Consider the following 19695-nt stretch of genomic DNA (forward strand, 5'->3'; position numbering starts at 1 on the left):
CTAGCGCAACGCTACGGCAGCCCTGCTGCAGTGCATAAGTTATCGAGCATTGGGTGATGAAGGCGCGTCGTCTTACCCGTTTTACGGCTTTACAAGTAGATTTAGAGAAACAGACGACCAAAAAATCTGTGACTTCGCGAGTATGTGTGAGCCGTCGACTCGAGTTGGTGCTACAAATAGCGCTGTTCATATCTGTAAGCCTACCGAACAGCTGCAGGCCGAATCTCGAACTCAGGTGCGCTTAATATTGATAGGATAACCAATCCGTTACGAGGCCGCACCTTAGTCTCAGAGATTGCACTTACTACATGCGTAGATAGTACGACACCATTTGTTAAGATGTTTCCCCCACGTTGAACTCATGTGAATTTCGTCTGCCTCTGGCATTTGGATGTCACGCTCTATTTTACAAACGGTTTGATAATATATTGGCACTGTTTTGACTTAATGATATCAGCACGGCTACAATTTGTTGCAAAATTGAGAATTTTATCGCGAAGGCATGCACTACACTTACTGTCGCTAAGAGCGGGAGTATTTTTCGCAAGTACCTCGACGCCTCGCACTAGTGCTTCGAAGGAAATGCGATTAATGCGTTCTAACCATCCGTCCGTTGATAATCTGCCGCGGACATGCCCAACCTGGTTGATGCCTTTACGCCTTCCCGGGCTATTGGGACGATGGCTCACTGTCGTTCTATGAGAGTGAGCGAGGCATTACTATAGACTGCTGCGCCAATCCAATCATGAAGTAAACTTTGGTTTAACTCGAAGAATCCGTGGACTATCCAAATGAGATCGCACCTTTAAGATCACATGCATCATCGTAGCCTTACACACAAGCAAAGGTTTTGCAACAAGCATGTGTTATATTATATTCATTCTCTGCTGTTTATTGCGATCAAAGTAATAAAGTGACAATCAACATTGAACGAGTCACTGTATAAGTTTGATCGAATTTGCAGCTTTTGACCCGTTACATTAGCCACGCAACCAGAACAAGCGAGACAGCTAGGTTTACAAGTTCATAAAGCATCTGCAACAATTACAAGCAGCATCAGATAAATATCTTGTTGGCAATTTTAAAAAATCAGTCATATTGTACCTTTGGTGCAAAGACACTCCAGATGAATAGATGGAAGCGCATTAAATACACTACAACGCTAATGAATGGAAAAAATCCACATCAAGAGGTCAACAAGGAGGGAAAACAATCTAATAATTGTGCAGAAAGCGTACGTGTAAACGATAAAGCGAAGTGTTTGGTAGGTAAAGATCGCCAATCTTGCTGTTTGTCTTGTAGTTAGTGAATTCGCAGTTGTTTTGGGTGTAGTCTTCAATATTTGAAACAGATTCACGAAACACACGAGTGGACCGGAGAAGACGCTGACAAACGTCAACATACCAACCAAAGTCTGAGAATACGAAGATAACCCGTGGTAAGATTGGCTGATATCGATTGTGGTCACCAAATGTGAATTACCCAGAGCAAAAAATGCTGCTTGTGACAGCCACAACATCAAACCCGCAACAAAGACACCATTTTGTCGAAATGCACGAGCTTGTTCGCAGTCAAGTAGCGTTTCAACTAATTTCAGCTGTAAGCAAAGAGCGCTGAGAGTTGGGAAGTTGGAGCGACGTTGCAGCAAACCAACAAGAAGCCAAACGACCATCTCAACAAGCCAAGTACGCAGGTTGTGTCCTGTGGTGATCATCAATACTGCGAGGAGTAGGATACAAATGTACACCACACGAGCACTCGAATCTAAGTTTATGGACATCCATCCTGTCCAAGAAATCAGACTGTTGTTCTCCATCGTGGTCTGGTCTGATAGCTCCTTAACTCGATAGCATGCCAGCATACCAACAATAAATAGTACTCCGCTAGAAATGCCCACAAAGACATGAAAGAATCTCACTCCCGGTTTGAATGTTCTGACGCGAACTGCTCCTTTTCGCAGCACTACTCCGCATATCAAAGCTACAGAGACGCTAAGCGGAAGTATATTTGGCGACAGCATAGGAGATGTCGACAGTATCGAAACCGAGTTGTCTAAGGCAAACTCGTTTCCTGGAATGTTTGCATCAATTTGAAGCTCATTTAGTCGCCAAAAGTTTATGATCTGGTTGCGTTGTCTCAGCATTCGCGTAAGTATTAACGATAAAATAAGCAATCCGATTGGAAATACCACATGGCTGAACTTGTTTTGCCGTATGAGAATAATTCCAAGCGTAACGAGAAGAGAGGTCGTCATAAAGAAAACTGTAGCGTGCTCATTCTCAATCAACGAACTAGACGATAAGCTCAAGATGTGTAAGACGCTGCCGACACCGAGAACAATATATAAATGACCTATTTCAGGTGATCCCTTTAACTCTAATTTGGCAGCATTCACGAGCATTGTCGTCGCAACAACCATACTGAACATAAGAAGCATTAACCCCCCAAAAATCGCCATCGGATTGTACTCCGACCCGTCACTCTGTTGGACTTTATCTCGCAAAATTTGACAAGCTTCAAATGTTTTCGTTACGAAATGCTGATCAATAGCACCTTCAACTCCATTTTCATTCAGCAGACTATCGCGCAGTCTCTTAAGTGGCAATTGAAATCTCTGATCAAAGCTCGATAATTCAGCAGCAAGAAACTTAGTTCTAGCAAGGGCATACAGCTGCTGAAAGTTATGGTATAGTGCATGCAAATAGTATGACTCGTGATTTGCGGCAACATCAGAGGAAGCTCGGACAACATCCTCTAACAGCAAGCCGGTGCTATACAGAGGAATGGGGAAACCGAAAAGTGATGAAATTGTAGGTACCAAATCCACTTGACTTCGCTTTTGCTCATAGAAAAAGCCTGAAGCATGCATCGGCTTACCGTCGCCACGCATGAACATCAATAATGCTGAAGACTCTTCCAATGTAGCCCCACCATGGTTACCAACCTCTGACATGCCATGATCGCTGCACAATACTATTAGTGATGGTCGCACTGAGCTATTTTTTTCCATTCTATGAGTATCTTGATCACGTACGGACTTTACGACCAACTTCATCATCTGATCCATTTCTTGCAACTTATCTGTCATTAGCGAGGATCTCGGTCCACGGAGGTGACCGACATGGTCTAAACCTAAATAATGTAGCACTAGAACGTCCCAATCCCCACTTTTCTCGCTTTGCATCTTTGGATCTAATTCTTCACTCAAATGTCTCGTAACATTTACATCCACTTCTACAGTATCCTTTGTATAAAAACCGGATGTCCCATCCGATCGTATAAAAGTCTTAGGAAATAACCGAAGCCACGTGTCGTCCCCATAAAATACAATGCGCTTACCACTTGCCTTGAACAGCGATAATAAGTTTGCATCACTATCTAGCGCTGCTGAATTGAAATTTTTTAAAATGTCGATAAATATTGGAGCTTTGCCAGTCACGAGCGCTTTAAGCCGAGGCATCGTCACAGTAGGAACACTGGCATGTGCGACGTAGCCAAGAGCTCTGCCAGACGTTACGAGGCTGCTGGTAAACGGCATGTTGACATTAAGCTCTCCTTTTGACCGACCTCTTTGTCCATACTCATCACCGCGCATTGCAGTGCTACACAGTACCATATCAGCTCGAAGTGCGTCAATTAATACTATCACAAGACGGTCGTACGCCGCTTTGGGCTGCTGTTGGTCAAAGTGAGCGTTTAAATCGAGAGAATCGAGCGATGAGCTCTGAAAAAAAACTTCATTAAGACGCAGCAAGCCACTTGAGCATAGATAAGCTCCTAATCCAGCGCACACACACAGATAACGAAGTAACGTCATAATGCACTTGCAAAATGCATCTTTACATGAACTTTACACAAATCTTTAACTTGGAATCTTTCTATTATGAGTAATTACTATTGGCCATACGGCGGTTCTTGGCCGAAGGATCATTGGCACCGAAGCGTGCACGTAGTACGTTATAGCGACAGAGCGCGTCATCGATATTTATATACGTGCCTTGGAGGTGACGTACGCCACCTGAAGTAGGCGTAAATTTCTTTCGTCCGTGCAATAACCTACGCTGGTTAAATATTACGGTGTCACCTTCTCTCAATCGGAACTCGTAGCGGTGCTTATCACCTTCAACAAGTTCGTGAAAGACCCGATACGCATCGTAGTATGGCATAACGTCTTTAAATGCAACACGCAGCGGTCCTTCAAACGGTGGACTCCAGTGCACAGCAATCACCTCGTCACGATGGTTTAGTTGAATATGAGGGCGCTGAAATTCCATTATCGTCGCATTTTCACGTGTGAGATGGTGCTTTTTGAATGTCGCGGGTACACGAACCAATGTAGCAAAGTGTTGAGGGTATAGACGTCGAAACGCGTCGGCAACAGCAAAAACATCTACAAATGTGGACTCGCCACCCGTGACAGACTCGTCAAAACGCAAAGCATGCAAAAGCTGAAAGCCAGGTGGAGACTCATAATAAGCTAAATCCACGTGATTCTTCAAATAGAGAGTGGTGTATGCAATATTGACCTGTTGATAGAAACCATGCAAGTATTGGACAATGTGATTGGCAAGATAATAGTCAATTACTTCAGAACTTACAGGCGTCGGCTCCGCGACCACGTCAAAGACATCGCCATATTGAAATCTATTCAAAAAACAAATTTGTTATGTCAACAAGTTCAAATCTAGAAAAAAGCTTCGAAATGCTATGTACGAGTGCGATATTGGAGCAATGCGCTCGGCAAGCGATTTAACAACTCGTGGTTCCAGTGGAGTATTGCGTATGACTGTAAATCCATTTTCCACAACCTGACGTAGCGCTTCGTACAAACCCTCGTCATCACTTGTGTCCATCATTCGTGCAAAATCCGTCGTGGGGACGGGAGCGTCAAGCGGTAATGGAATTGTCGCCATATCATGAGCGTGGTGATCCAGCGCCCAATCTGAGTAACTGTTTTCAAGTAGCCACTTGCACGAAAATCTGGACTCATGGTGGTCATTCCAAACGATGTTCAGCGTATCGCCCTTGACTGTAACAGATTTGTCAAATATATCTATTTCGAACAAATAAACGGCATATACGTACCATATACTTTTTCAATATCAAGCCATTCCTTATCAATATCAGAGCTATTGATGATTCGCTGTCCTGTTAAATGACCACACTGTGGACACGGACACCACGTTCGTAGATGCAGCAAATGAAATTTGCTTCGTTTACCATCTTGCCAGCGCAGAATGATAAACTCACGATGTTGGACGTCCACTCCAAGCAGCTACAAGATAGTATAAGTACATGACATCTCCAATTCTAATAAACACCTAAAATTACCTCTTTCGTAATAGAAATTGGTTTGTCATGACTATTCGTTACACTAAGGAATTGGCGGCATTGTTTTGCGTTCGCCATACAAGGTACTACAAAATTCGGTCGAAAATATGGGTAAAATGTACATATTCATTCTCTTCGAGTTTCCAGCTGAGAACTTTCCGAGAAATAAACATACCTTTATGTTTATAGCTCCGATAGAAATTGAATGCACCGGACCGAGGCTGCGAAGAAGAGAGGACGACATGAGCGATCGCGCAAGTTAATCGTCGCATGGAAAGGGCTTGTAAGCGCATTATAGACAACGACGGCTGAGGTAGTGAAATTAACGAGTGAGTAACGCTTTCTCAAATTTAAACACCTTCGATAAGGCTATGGACAATAACCACTGGTGTATGTCGATTATTATTTCAACACAGAACCGGATTCAGCGGTTATGTACCAGCGCTTTGTAGCTGTGAGGATCCTTACAACAACGTAGAATCTCTTTTGACGGAGAAGCGAAAGAGAACACGGTTATCATAGATTCAAAAGCTAAATCTCTATGTCTGCTTAATTGAGTTAGCTAGTAGTGTTTGGCGTGTTGCTGGCGTGGTCAACCAAACGGTTCAGAAGCTCACGAACCTCGACCGTATCGCGTAACGTGAATGAAGCGTCAGTGGACAAACTCTCTTCGGCCACGATAATGCCCACACCTTTGCATTTAGAGGGCGCTTGGAAGAGACGGAACGCATCTTCATCCGTAGTGTCATCACCAATATAGATAGTGAAAACATTGTCTTGCTTATCAAGTCCAAGAGCTTGCAACAGCCACAGCAGCGCCTTGCCCTTGTTCCAATCCATCTTGGGTTTGTATTCATATACCATCTTTCCTTCATTCATCCTGAACAATTTAGGCACATAGAGTGTGAATACGCTGTCAGCATTGAACCCGTTCAAAGTATCAATTGTACCTGATAAGAGGGTAACGGTCTCGAACACTGTGCGCAAGACTTGAAATCTGCGTTTTGAGTCCAGGGTCAACATTCCTACAAGTGTATCATCAACAATTTTACAAGTCAAAACTACCGTCGTATATTTGTAGTCGTATGGTATATCACCTGTAGTGCAGAGAGATTGAGAATACATTGTCTTCAACTTCGGCTCCTGGGATATGTTTGATTTGCTCTTTAAGCTCGTCACGAAGAGCGTTCAAATCAGGTAAAAATTTCTCCGCCACTTGATTTTTGATTGAAGTACCATCAGGACCTTCGATATCAAACCCGTGGCTTCCAGCATAGTGAAGTTGCGGAATGCCTACAAACTTCTGAATCTTGCGAAGCGATCGGCCAGATATTACACCCGTTGTAAACTTCGTGCGAAGCTTCTCGAGTGTATCCTTCGTTGCAGGTGACAGAAGCGCTAGTGCAGGATCGTTAACGATCGGTGTGAGTGTTCCATCATAGTCTAAGAAAATGACAAGGCGATGATCGCGAAATTGCGCCAGGAGCTCGTTAAACTTCACCAGCGCGTTTGCATCCGTGACCGAGAGTCGACGTGGCACTCGTTGCTCGTGCTCACTGGTGTTTGGCAGCGACTGCATCTCAGTCCCTACGGATGAAGGAGTAGATGTTGTGGTCATGGTACCAATCGAACTGTGCGACGATAAGAGGAGACTAAAAGGTCATTTGCATTCTTTGGTCAAGATCGTGGTAATAGTGGATTCTTTGAACTCTGACGACAGCTAATTCTGAAATCTATTAAGCCATTGATTGGACGATAGGTTGAACGGAGCATGTTCTGGATTGAAAAAAGACTACCGTTTAGAATACTCCTGAGTCGAAAAACTGCAGAATTTAGTAAGCCAAATTTTAACGAGTGTTTCAAGGTTGTTCTAACGAGATATATTCGAAATATCCCAATCCAAAGGTTCTTCGTTGAAGAGCATGCGTACAGTATCGCTGCACAATCGCAACAAATATTCCAGATGAAGGAAAATAAAATTTTTAATGCGCATCGGTCACTGCAAAGTCTGATGGATGAATACACATTCGCGCCAACATTGTGATAACCGCTGAGATACGCCGCTAGCAAGTTCACAGTAAGAAGATGTGCCGAGAGGATTGTAAGAAATTGCCGGGATGCTGCTGCAGAACATGAACATGAAGCATATACATTTTGTTTGGCGACTATAGTGGGACTCGCAGCTATAGCAAGAAGTCGTATTAAAAACAATATTTTCTGAAAGATTCAAAGATTTGCTCTGAATTTCGCGATGAGATATTTTTTTAACTTTGATCTGCAAGATAAAGTCAGTCATATTGAATTTGGTCAAGCTTACAACTATGTCTAAAAAGACAATTGATTGCGAACAATTTGTTAGTGTAGAATGTTAATCAATCTATCAAATTACTCGGTACCTCATAACATTGTATGCATATATTTGAGCGAATTTCTACCGTCATCAAAGCACTAACGATACCTATCCTTAACAAACATCCTTTGAATTTTCATTGCCAATTTAGCTACCTTATTCAGCTACATTTTCGTTAAGGCTTACAACTCACCAACAATGATCAAATCTTTTTCTAAGACATAGTATCGAGGATGCGATAAGCGCGGAAAGGCTAATGCTGTCGTAGGTGTTGTAGGGTTTTCGGAGAGTAAAGCACCGACTGCTCGAAGCCCGCCAACCTGCAAGCAAACTTATTGTCATTAAACAAAATACAAGTGTAAAGGATCTCCTTATGTGTCTCACAAATGTTGGGGCGATGGTGACGATAACAAGGTCAATAAAGTGTTTCTGTGAGGCTGTCTGCAGACACGATGTCAAGATCCCTGACCCACCTTCGACCATAACACTTTGGATACCATTCTGTTTTACCACTCCTGTCATATCAGCATCCCAATTCCATTCATCAAATAGTTAGAATATTGGCATCATAGTAGATTTTGCATGCGTACGCAGAGCGTCAAAAAGATCGACGTGATCGCAACCATCACGTCCGGACTTAATCTTGCATTCCAAGACTTGAGCCCCCAAATTTTCGAGAATTTCCTTTCGTTTTTGAAGTTCTTCAGCTGAGTATATATATATAAGGTTATGGTTATGGCTCGCAACATTAGTTATGGTAAGCATTTGCCATCCCACTTTCATTTTGCGATCCAAGGCCGAATAAGATGATTGGTTTCTCACAGGTCACCGATGTAAATAACTTGATATTAGTCGGACAGCGCAAGTGTGTGTCGATTATAATCGGCCGCGGGTTAAGGCCTACGTTAGTGGATTATTAGGTACAGTCGTGCGCAACGATGTATCATATATCTGACGGCACCTTCTGCCAGCCTTGCATTTAGCGATGGATTATCCGCAAGTATAGTACCTACACCTACCATGATGCCTTCGTGCAGCGTGCGCAACATATGCGTCATTTTCATCGATGCCGGCCCACTAAGCAGTGTTGGCTTGCCTTGACAAACGACTAGCTGTCAGTGTAGTCGAAATACTATTGCGTCACACGCACCTCTTTCTACTGCTAAAGAGCCGTCAATGCTCTGCGCATAAGTGAGGGTCATAAACGGCATTGATACTAGGCTTTCATTATCACACTTTCGCCTCCAGCTCTCTTGCGCCATGCAAACCTGACGCCGTATGTCCGGATGCACTTCATCAAGCATGATGCCTTAGATAAAGAATATGCTTGATTTTGACCAATCCACGATTAATTAAGTGATAGGCCTGCTGGTTGATACAAGAGTAATGCTGCTGCGGAACGCGATGGAGTGCGCTGTAAAGTTGTTTCAACACAATTTTCTCCCGACTACTCAAAGACCGGCATTGATATTGTCGCCACTAATGCTCAATGGCGCTTCCATAGCCATGCCTTCTGATTTGCTGGGCAGAGCGATTTGGTTAGCTGCCCCCAAGTCCAAGGTACTGACAGCTGACTTAGAGAAGCAACTAGAGTAGCTATACAGCAAAGTGGAAGATCGTGGTAGTCTAACAAAAAGATGAATGGTTTGTTATTTAGGTGACGCCATCTCGTAAGAAAATTCGAAACAATGACCCAACCAAGCGACTTAAGAATATCGTGCACTTCCAGGACTGTACTATGTGTGGCGAGAAGAAGTTGCGCCACCGTTTGTGCATGAGTTGCTACAAAAAAGGAAAATACTTTGTGTAGTCAGCTTGAGACAACAACTGTTTGAGATCTACAGGGCGTGGAAGCATAACTTTAAAAGTAGATTTAGGCCAATTGACCTACTCAATCACTTCATAATCGCTTAGACTTATCAGGCATAATCTCCTCTTTATATAATTTGCAATAACACAAAGTTCATGCTTGTCATTGGCCGAAAGCTGTTAAAGCAGATCTGATGGATGACGTTTCAATCGGCCTCGAGATTGAGAACGCGTCGTTCCTAAGCTCATCAACAACAGCTGAAAAGGAATTACCCAAGCCAATATTGGTGCCTGTCCCGCTTCCGCCACCAACGGTAGTTTCTGTCACTTCATCGCCCAACCCCTTTGCTTCGACGCCACCTCAACCGGTTGCCAATGTCGACGAGAGTTTGCGGGTGTCGTACCACTGCAAAGCCATCAAATGCTTTCGTCTTCAATGGGAAGCGGAAGGTCAGGACTTCTATTGAATTGTCAAGAGTTGCATCAGATTCTAATTACACACTCTTTGAAACTCATCGCTTTCTCCATTAGTCAACCCCCGGTGCCCTCGTCAAACGACAATTGTGATAAAAAACGCTGTCTACGTATTCGACGGCTATTATTTATTATGTCATGGTGAGCCGCCTGAAATACCAAGGGTGAGTACTTCGATTAAGCTGCGGTTTGTTTAATCTCATCATCTTGTACTATGTTCTTTGCAGTTTGAGTACACGCGAGGAGGCGTCATGTGCAAAATTCACTTCATTCTTGAAGACCTTCCATCTTCTTTGCGCGGAACAACTAGCAACGATGTGGATGCTGATGTCAATGGTGAAGCTCATCGATCGTTCTGCGACTCGTTATCTTTACTGCAAAGATACATTTTCCAGCAACTTCTCGGGATTCAGCCGGCTCATTTGTTTAGGAAGGTATTTCCTGACCCAACTCATGCTACTGGTGATGCATCTGAAATTTGTGGAGACTATCACTTGGTGCCTCGATTTGTTGCCGTGAATGAAGAGCCACTCCTAAATGCAAATGACCTGCGTTCCCCAAACCGTGTAGGATACGCTATAGGACGACTATTACCTGTGCAAAAGTTACTGGAGTACCTAGATAATAGCGCAAAATTTACCGTGCTCGATTTCTTAAAACAATTTGATCACCAAGAGCTTGTGGACTGCATTGTTTCCACTCGAATTAATGGCCAGCCGAATGCTTTTCGCATCGATGAGCTATTAATGGAATCTAAAGAAAATGTAGACGTCGAGCTGTCAGGCATACTAACTAAAGATGGACGAAATGTTGTTCGTGCCATTGCTCACCACGGCGAAGGAGCACGCAATTACGATGGAGCTAAATCCAAAAAGAAAATTCGCAAGTGGCAGGAGATGGGAAAGTTTTTACAGCTGTCACCTGAAGTTGAGCCTTGTTCTCTTGAACTTCGTCCAGGAGACTGTCATCTGACAGGTATCCGTGCTGATGTATTCGAGGTCGGGAGCGCTATGCCAATGGTACTTAAGTATGTGCGGCATTTTAGTTTGCTAAATAGCTTTGCAAAGACAATGGGACTTACTTTCCACGATACGACGCTGTTACGTCAAGCATTCACTCATGGTTCATATGTTGACGTGGGTATGCAGAATGTCAATACAGTAGAAGCCACACGATCGCGTGTGCGGCTTGGACACGTCTTTAATAATGTTGCGTCGCTCAAGCGATCGCGTAGTATGCTGCTTAATGGAGACTTACCCATGTCGGGCAAGGTTGCAGGAAACAATGCTGCTCAGCTCCGTCAAGTGGCTAAGATGCATTTATCGGGTGAATTTAAAGAAGAGTTTCATTCGCGATACTTGTGTCCATACGAGCGACTGGAGTTCATGGGTGACGCTGTGCTCAGTTTTCTTGTGGCATCGTCGGCGTTTTTAAAACTTCCAGACGTCGATGAAGGATTTCTTCATCAAACTCGTGTTGACATTGCCAGCAACGACAATCTCGGCAAACTGGCTAAAACTGCAAATTTTGAGTCGCTGTTGCTTAGTGCTTTCGACGTTACCTCGCTGAATGAGGAAGTGAAGTCGAAAATTACCGCTGACTGCTTAGAAGCGCTTTTAGGAGCACTTTACAAAGACCAAGGAATCGCTCCGTGCAGAGAACTTCTGGGTAAACTCATGGACATGCACGACCCTGAATTGCGCGAGTTGTGCTACTTATCTACAGATGACTTGATGACAAAAGCAAAATTGTATGTTGTGAAAGACCAAGCTGTTATCAAAGCGTGGAGTAAGTATACCAGCACTCGACTAATGCATCGTCGCTTCACCGCATGTTCTGGCGTCAATATCGCCAACACGCACCTATGGCTTCAAGCGTTTACACATGCTTCATTCCAGAAGCCCAAAATCGGGGATGACGAGTTTATTGGGCATGATCCAAGCTACGAACGGGTCGAATTTCTGGGTGACGCTGTGCTCCAGCTACTATCATCCGAGTTTTTAATCGATGCATTTCCGTATCACCAAGAACATCTATTGACGCAAGTACGGTCATCACTTGTAAAAAACAAGAAATTAGCTATTGTTGCACGCACAGCGGGGTATGAAGAGTTTCTCCGTCTAGGAAATGATATCAAGCAAGGCAGTAATTTGTATGTTGAGGACGTGCTGGCTGACGCATTTGAAGCAACGCTCGGTGTCGTTTTTCTCGAGAATCCAGGCGATCTTAGCAAGGTTCGCTCAATATTAGAGCAATTGCTCTTTCCTAGACTTACCGAAGCTATCCGACGTCGTCAGTGGATGGAGCCCCGCAAGGTTTTCACGCATTATATTACGCAATGGAGCCGCTCTAGTATGCGGCCAATATCGTGCCACTTTAGGACGATTGAGGTTCCAATGTCAAACGCGTCGAATAATGTATTAGTGCCTAAGGTTTCACCAAATGGAAGCAACAGTAAGAAGGTGAAGAAAACAAATGCATTTCCTGGACACGCTGTGGCTCTTTACGTGAATAACTTCCAAGTTGCACGTGCAGTCGGACGTACCATTTCGGCTGCTCAAGATGCTGCCTGTCGAAAAGCTTTAATGCTTTACGGAGTTCGACTACATGATGACTAAGTTGACTTCAAAACTTAAATCCTCGATTCGAATTAAGTATTTATTGTACCTGACTCTGTGAGTGCCATTCAACCCTTTATCTTTTCTTCCTGAGCCACTTTGGCTGGAATTGGCGGAGGACCGGGAGGGAGAGGTGGCTTCTTGCCAGAAGGAGGAGGAGGTGGCTTCGGCTTATAGTTCAACGTAGGGTTCGCCAGTAGACCATTTGGCTTGCCTTCATTCTTACCATCTCGTTGCTTCGGTCCATTAAGCATCTTCACTGCGACAGGGTCATTCTTGCCATAGTAACGATCTTGGATATTCTGTCTTGCCAGAGGATCGTCCTTATCACGTGGCATCTCATGCAGATATGGACACTTGTCACCCCGATTGCACTCTCCTCGTGCGTAGAATGAGCACAAGTGTGCACGATTGCGCTTGTAATACGGTTCACGACGAGCAATTCGCAGTAGTGCATTGTTGGCTGATCCTGATGCTTTCCCATATGCCGATACTAGTCCTTCCTGCTCCAACATGCGGCTGTGCTGCTGTGAGAACCATTCGCGGTTGGCGTCGCTTTCGGGAACGTTTATCGCCAGTTGATCTCCTCCCTCCTCCCTAGCCATGACAGTATCGCGTACCTGCACCGGCAAATGATATTGTAGATCCAAAACACAGCATTGACATACATTCTTCATGCGCGCACAAGTCTGGCACACTTCTGTCTTTTTGTAACGCGCGCGCTTGCCCGGTTTCCAGCGAAAGACTGTAAAAGGGCGAGCGCAAATCTTGCAAGCGCTACCATAAGCCTCTTTCATCATACGCACGTAAGGATTCTCCCCTAAACAGCTCTCACAAAGTAGTGGAAACTCGTCCGACTCCCACGCTGTCTTGGTCGCATCTGCCTTGATAGCAAACCCACGTTCTCCCATATTTTGATTTTGCACGATTGCTTTCCTTGATCTAAATACTATACCAAAAACGCGATTACGCAGTGTGATTCGCTAAAATCAGTTAAATGAGCAGAGGCTAGTCATCTAGTTTGTGATGGCATCAGTATTGCGGCATTCGGGCGTGGCTCGGCTTATTGATCGACAAGTGACACAGCTACATGGAGCAGATGCATCTCGATTTATTCAAGCGGTGCTTACAAATGATGCTAAGCATTTGACGCACCGCGGTTCTGCAATTTATGGTGGATTTTTGAGCTCAAAAGGTCGCATTGTAGGCGATTGTCACGTGCTGCAGCTCGCAGACGACACGTTCTTACTGGATTACGATGATAAATTAAAAGAAGCACTATTTAAACACTGGAAGCGCTATAAGTTGCGCATGAATGTGGAGATTAAAGATGTGACGGACGCTTTTGACGTTTATGCTACGATATCCGCGCTCGTGGATGACATGGATGCGGCATTAGTACCTAAGATTCGCATGCTGGATCAGCTTCAGACACTAAATTCTGAAAACAATGCGATGATTTTTGCTGATCCCCGCGGAAAGTCTTTTGGCACGCGAGCAATCGTTCCTGCCGGCTCATCCTGTACGAAAATATTTTCCATGAACATTTTACGGGCTACAATGGCTAATACTTTTATTTTTTGAGACAGTAAATTTACCTGCAGGACACGAAATGATGGATGCGTCAGCATTCTCAGACCATCAAATCGCCCTTGGTGTTGCAGAAGGGTAAGCCGTCACAAAGGCGTTGCAAGTGGTCACTGACTGTATGTATCTGTAATGCAGCAAAGAGATGGTAGAAGAAATTCCTCTCGAGTGCAATCTTGATTTGATGCAGGGTGTATCCTTCCAAAAAGGCTGCTATGTTGGTCAGGAGCTTACCGCTCGCACGCAGTTCAAGGGCAACGTTCGCAAGCGCTTGGTACCGGTTGCTTTAATTCCTTCGGATCAGCACGACGTAGTTAAAGCTTTGTCACAGCTTAACTTCAAGTCATTTGATGCGCCGTCCAATGCTTTATTGCGTGCATACTTGGCTGACTCAAAAGGTTGGCACCCTGCAAACTCACCGAAAGTTGGATGCAAAATTATCGCGCCTGGCGAAACGAAAGCAGTCGGAACATTAGTGAAAGTAGGGAAAGACGTGAGATGCGCCGTTTCGATGATGCGATTAGCAAAGCTTCATCCTCCGGTATCAGAAGTGAGTGGGATTGTACCCAGTATAGACTTTCAAACGGAAGACGGTAAATTTTGTGCCGTTCCTTATCAACCGCCCTGGTGGCCTCAGCTAAACTTGATGACAGGCAAGATGGTGCTTTGATCTTAGCGGCGGGTTATGATTATTCTGCAGTACAATTTTTTGCAAGTAATGAAATTGATGCATGATTTTCATCCACCTCGAGTGAATCGTATATGTATGCGCCACTTCTTGGACAACGTTGCTAGAGCACCAAAAAAATCTTTTAATGAAAGTTAAATAGCTTCATGCAGACCCTCAAATTAAAGAGCCTATCGTGTGTGTATGGACACGGCACAATATAATAATGTAGGTATCACCACGTAATCGTACATTGAGAAAGCGACGCAGTATCATTTTGAATCACATGTTAACGCTCAGAAAAAGGAATCATTTGATCGAAATGCTTGCGAAAACCCGTGACCTCCCCCGGCAAAGCTGAATCCTGGGTCCATATCATCGTCGCGAGGCATGCGCAAGTGGTCAGGTCCTGGACCTCCAAACGGCATTGTTGGTGCCGGGCCACGCGAAGGGGGACGAAAGCCACCACTAGGGCCAAGAGGATCGATTGACGGACCAAACGGATCAAAGCGAGCACCAGGCACAGGTCCCACGGATGGGTTTCCACGATGGCCGAAAAGTGGATGATCGGGACCAACCAACATATCTGGGTTTCCGCCGCCAATACCAGGAGGAAATGCGTCTCCGCGACCTACCTTTCGAAATCAAAAGCACCAGGTCAAAATCGAGAACATTGCTACTAGAAGCTTATGAGCAATTTGTACCGAAGGATAAGTCGTGGGGGCTGGCATACCGAGTCTGGAAGCTGGCTTGTTAAGCTGAGACGTTATTTCTTTTCTGTTTAACGGTCGAATTTTTTCAGCGAATGGGATAAACTCCTTCCGCAGTCCGTCCAAATCATGAAGCACGTTTGCAGCAGACATTGGTGCAGAATTTTCAACAGAAGCAATGAACTTGTCAATGCTGCACCAACAAATATGACATCAGGACAGAACATCAGAAGTTCGCTTCTACCAAATCAAACCTCAGTTCAATTGAGTGCGTGTGGTCATTATCGTCTGAGATGAACACTTCGAACTTGCGACCAACAAACAGACCCTATAATACGTGCGAAAACATCATATCAAGATATTGATGACTGGAATCGGTCGCTACCATACCTGAAGTAAGAATTTGACCGAGTCGCTGTTCGGGTGGACGTAGGCAGCGGTAAACAGGCCGTTTGCACTGTTAGCGTCCCAATTCTCGGGCAGCGAAAAGTCTGAAGTTGAATCCACCAACAATTTGTAGCCTGCACACATAAGAATCTAAGCTTAAAGTGTCTCTTTCTATCAGCAAGTTTGTGACAGTACCAGCTTCAAGGAGCAGCGCGTGTACGGCTACAAACAATGCATCTCGAGACATCCGCACCGTCACCTCTTTTTCCAAAAGCCTCGATATAATCTCATCATGTCTATTGCTTTCGCCTTGTACCAAATTGGCGGCTGATCCTGACTGCTCTGATATTTCGGATGCGTCAAACGAGTCCAAAGCCTTTGCCATGTGCGTCTAGATGAATGACATGATTATTTTTCATTACAGTCAGTCCAAGCAAAGGCAGAAGTATCTAAGCAAGAATTTGATACATCTTGAGACGTTTTACCTTAAGATTTTGGTCAGAAATACTGTCGATTGCTGCGCGAAGATGCGCTTGCTCCCGTTGAAGTCGTTCGTCTGCCATGTTTCTTTTTGGAATGGGACAAAGCTACAGCAACATTTCATTCAGTATGATACGAAAGCTTGTGTTGCGCAAATCCAATATTAGCATAGTAAAGGTATAAGAAATACTGTAATTCTAGCGAAGTTTTTGTTAAAAATTTTTTACAGTTGAGTAGCATGGCGCATGCTTCTGCCGCGCTGTCGTTTTCTGAGTTAATAGAAGGATTTACTAAAACAACTCAAGGCGACGATACCACTCGTATTGAGTATTTAGAGTCCCTTGACGAGCGGTTGTGTTCGCCAGTTCCTGCTTCTGATGTAAAGATACTTGAACACTTAAAGCGCAGCCTTTTGGAGGGCGAGTTGCAAGCTGCTAATAGCGACAACGCATCGGAGCTGCACGCAGCCAGATGGAAGCTTCTCACAAAGATAGTACGTGCTTGTGGTGTTAAGATCAGCTTTATCGATCATGAATTGCAGGCGTTATTGAGTTTAATGCTCACGGAGCGATTCGAGGCGAATAATGTGCTGACTGCCATGGCTCAATGGCTGGTGGAAATGAGGAACAATCACATATTGACGATTGCAAACTTGTTAGAAATGAAATTTTCACAACAAGATGAAAGAAGTTCCCTTTTGCATCTAATCAAGCAGATGTATGTGACGTTGAGACGCCCACGTCTTCGACAGGAGCTTGCTGAAGTCTTAGAAAATCTTGTGACATCGAAAGACACAGCTAAGGAAATCATTGCGTCTGGGATGCTGCGATGTCTTTTGCTAGTCGCTTTAGAGCAACCGGACGAGAAAGAATTGCTGCAAAGCTTTAATTTTGTGGGAACGCGAGTCGCGTCATTCGTTTGTGTCGAATTTAAGTCTGCTATCGATAAAATGAAGTGCGATGTTATGTTGGTCGATGAAAGGAATCGGTTTGCCTGTGAATTGGTAGTAGCACTTGGGTTGAGCAAAATGTCACTTGTGTTTGCAGACGCAGTACGCATGTTGCAGTTGTTGGCAGATAACACCGCGTACCGATCGTTGCTTCCTGCAGTCCAAGATCTACGTGGATTTCTGGAAAAGGCCCAGACTTTAGCAAGAGTAGGGAGTCACATCGTTAATCAGGACGAGTACCTGAAAAAATTGTGTCAGACTCAGTACATACTCCTGAGTCCCGAAATTGACACATACGAGCGTGTACACGGAAGCGTTGTAGGATTACCATTAAACGACGATATTGGTTACGATGGCAAAGGAGCAGAAGAGGCTTTAATGCTAGCCTCAAACTATAAATCACAGGGCAACGTGTTATTTCGTCGTGGCAACTATCCAACAGCACGAGCTTTTTACCAGCGTGCGGTTGCAGTGCTTAAAGCAGCACAGTTGCACGAAGAAAGTTTGCTTCGAGCACTATCTAGTGACCAACTACTGAAACGCTGCAGCATAGGCACCAGTGTGCAAGTTTGTTCACGTGTAGGGGGCGATTGGCAAAATGCGATGGTCTCCGATATTGACGAAGGCGCTTCTAGCCAAGTCGAAGTAATATATGATGCAGGCAACAGAGAAGATGAGTGGATACCAATCTCTCGAATACGGCTGCGCATGAATACGATGCTACTGAGCTCATTTGATGACCTTGCGGTAGATTGCTTTATGAACATGGGGAAATCGTCTTCTGCTCTTGGCGATCACAATCCAGCAATTCAGTGCTACACTCACGCGCTAAATCTTCGCGGCGGCAAATTTGTAGCAGCACTGTATTTTCGTGGAGTGGCTTATATGGCGCAACGTGAGCTTACGGCTTCACAGCAAGATCTTTGGAACGCCAATCAGCAGTGCCGCCTACAACAGAAGAGTAGCAAAGGCGGTGGTACGAGTGAGACCAACACGAAAGATGCGATTCAAATGCGTGCTTTAAACAAAAGAATCTCAGACGCGTACAAGAAACTTCAGGAACTGCACGCAAAAAAAAAGAAACTTGACAAGAAGGTCGTCAAGCAGATGCTAAGATATTTGTCTTCAGTTCCGGAACTTCAAGACCAGTCATATTCCTCTAACTAGATGTTTATAAAACCATGATGAAGAAAAACAGTGTCTATCCGTAAATAAAAGTTAGGTAAAATATCGTCTCGAAACTATGCTGGCCCAACGCGAATTCCTTTGGTAGATTGCTCGTAAGCAACTGATTCCATAAGTATCCGCTGTACCCTGGGATGTTCGATAAAACGTTGCAGCTCTGAAATGGCGCGCTCGACGTGACCTTCTTGATTGTTCAGATATGCATACTCCTCTGCGATGTTTTGGTAGCGTCTCGTAATTTCTGTCACCTGCAACAATATCGTAATGTTAGGAAATCATCGATCCAACCAAAAAGAATATTAATCTACCCTTGCTTTAGATGGCATACGATAGCAAATCTCTTTTTGCGCATTGATATCTGCAAAGGCCTTCGCCAGTGGATCAACATGTTGCTCCAAATTTTCATCTTCATCACCTCTAAGAAAGCGCGAAACGGACGTAGCAACTTTACCAAGCTTGCTCATCAGTTTCGTCGACATCTCCTTCGCTTTTTCCGTCTGTTCTGCACTTAAGAAGGGCAACAATTGCGCTGCTGATCCTGCAGCCGCTTCGTCACGACTATACTGGCGAGAATCATTTATCATAGCCCTTAAATCTCTGATAATATCATCCGTGTACGGGCTTAAAAAAGTTCGACACAGCAATGATCTGTCTTTAAAAAATAGTGTCAATGACTTGCCTCGCTGGGGAGTGATGCGCACGACATCTTTTAGTGATATCAAATCTTGGACATAGACATAGTCGTTATCTTTTTCCACCTTTCCATGTTTCGACGAAACGATTAGCGCGATATTACCCGCTTGCAACAGTAAATGTACGTGTTTCAGTGTTGAAGTTGCTATATCAACCTCTTGACATGGATACACTGTTCCACGCACGTCCCGTCTACGCATTTTCATTGGTTTCTTGCTAGTGCTATGTTGTTGCCGACTTTTGATCTTCAAGGTGCTTTTGTTTGACAAGGATATACACGGAGTGGGGTCAAGACGCTGCACCTCCTGAAAAAACTCGTGCATTAGCATTCGTAGCGAAGTAGACGGACTCCATTTATCTAATAACGGTAGCTTGAGCATAGTGATGGTTTCTTTAATACCAGGTTTGGTTACTTTGCGTTCGCGCATTTCGATAGGTAGGTAGAAGGCGCCATG

General features: G+C 44.4%; 8 protein-coding genes across 8 annotated transcripts; 3 read left to right on the top strand and 5 right to left on the bottom strand.

Moving 5' to 3' along the window:
• Window positions 1-1024: 1024 nt before the first annotated feature.
• PHALS_12318 (trehalose-phosphatase) lies at window positions 1025-6949 on the bottom strand (the record flags this gene model as incomplete). Its single annotated transcript, XM_024727844.1, has 17 exons — window positions 1025-1035; window positions 1105-1162; window positions 1239-1414; window positions 1483-2973; window positions 3035-3058; window positions 3133-3777; window positions 3994-4056; window positions 4121-4262; window positions 4332-4526; window positions 4599-4644; window positions 4714-5029; window positions 5086-5275; window positions 5332-5417; window positions 5507-5552; window positions 5953-6211; window positions 6282-6356; window positions 6429-6949. 17 exons carry the CDS (start codon window positions 6947-6949, stop codon window positions 1025-1027), a joined length of 4344 nt encoding a protein of 1447 aa, XP_024578380.1.
• Window positions 6950-7863: 914 nt separating this feature from the next.
• PHALS_12319 (RIB7, arfC) lies at window positions 7864-8985 on the bottom strand (the record flags this gene model as incomplete). The annotated part of the gene is made up of 6 exons (XM_024727845.1): window positions 7864-8001; window positions 8066-8196; window positions 8272-8388; window positions 8459-8581; window positions 8643-8777; window positions 8832-8985. 6 exons carry the CDS (start codon window positions 8983-8985, stop codon window positions 7864-7866), a joined length of 798 nt encoding a protein of 265 aa, XP_024578381.1.
• Window positions 8986-9163: 178 nt separating this feature from the next.
• Window positions 9164-12353, top strand: PHALS_12320 (ribonuclease 3; the record flags this gene model as incomplete). Its single annotated transcript, XM_024727846.1, has 6 exons — window positions 9164-9241; window positions 9339-9447; window positions 9668-9940; window positions 10022-10128; window positions 10192-12279; window positions 12345-12353. 6 exons carry the CDS (start codon window positions 9164-9166, stop codon window positions 12351-12353), a joined length of 2664 nt encoding a protein of 887 aa, XP_024578382.1.
• A 31-nt stretch (window positions 12354-12384) lies between these two features.
• On the bottom strand, window positions 12385-13493 carry PHALS_12321 (pre-mrna-splicing factor rbm22-like; the record flags this gene model as incomplete). The annotated part of the gene is made up of 4 exons (XM_024727847.1): window positions 12385-12391; window positions 12510-12578; window positions 12632-12752; window positions 12809-13493. 4 exons carry the CDS (start codon window positions 13491-13493, stop codon window positions 12385-12387), a joined length of 882 nt encoding a protein of 293 aa, XP_024578383.1.
• Window positions 13494-13608: 115 nt separating this feature from the next.
• PHALS_12322 (transferase caf17 mitochondrial-like) lies at window positions 13609-14904 on the top strand (the record flags this gene model as incomplete). Its single annotated transcript, XM_024727849.1, has 4 exons — window positions 13609-14104; window positions 14172-14250; window positions 14308-14762; window positions 14846-14904. 4 exons carry the CDS (start codon window positions 13609-13611, stop codon window positions 14902-14904), a joined length of 1089 nt encoding a protein of 362 aa, XP_024578384.1.
• Window positions 14905-15132: 228 nt separating this feature from the next.
• PHALS_12323 (Fbxo7/PI31 domain) lies at window positions 15133-16496 on the bottom strand (the record flags this gene model as incomplete). Its single annotated transcript, XM_024727850.1, has 6 exons — window positions 15133-15467; window positions 15570-15739; window positions 15801-15874; window positions 15937-16067; window positions 16129-16324; window positions 16419-16496. 6 exons carry the CDS (start codon window positions 16494-16496, stop codon window positions 15133-15135), a joined length of 984 nt encoding a protein of 327 aa, XP_024578385.1.
• Window positions 16497-16651: 155 nt separating this feature from the next.
• On the top strand, window positions 16652-18529 carry PHALS_12324 (Tetratricopeptide TPR1; the record flags this gene model as incomplete). The annotated part of the gene is made up of 1 exon (XM_024727851.1): window positions 16652-18529. One exon carries the CDS (start codon window positions 16652-16654, stop codon window positions 18527-18529), a length of 1878 nt encoding a protein of 625 aa, XP_024578386.1.
• Window positions 18530-18603: 74 nt separating this feature from the next.
• On the bottom strand, window positions 18604-19668 carry PHALS_12325 (uncharacterized protein; the record flags this gene model as incomplete). The annotated part of the gene is made up of 2 exons (XM_024727852.1): window positions 18604-18795; window positions 18856-19668. 2 exons carry the CDS (start codon window positions 19666-19668, stop codon window positions 18604-18606), a joined length of 1005 nt encoding a protein of 334 aa, XP_024578387.1.
• Between the last annotated feature and the right edge of the window lie 27 nt (window positions 19669-19695).

The sequence above is a fragment of the Plasmopara halstedii genome, assembly GCF_900000015.1.
Source record: "Plasmopara halstedii genome assembly, contig: Scaffold_614, whole genome shotgun sequence".
Taxonomy (NCBI): domain Eukaryota; phylum Oomycota; class Peronosporomycetes; order Peronosporales; family Peronosporaceae; genus Plasmopara; species Plasmopara halstedii.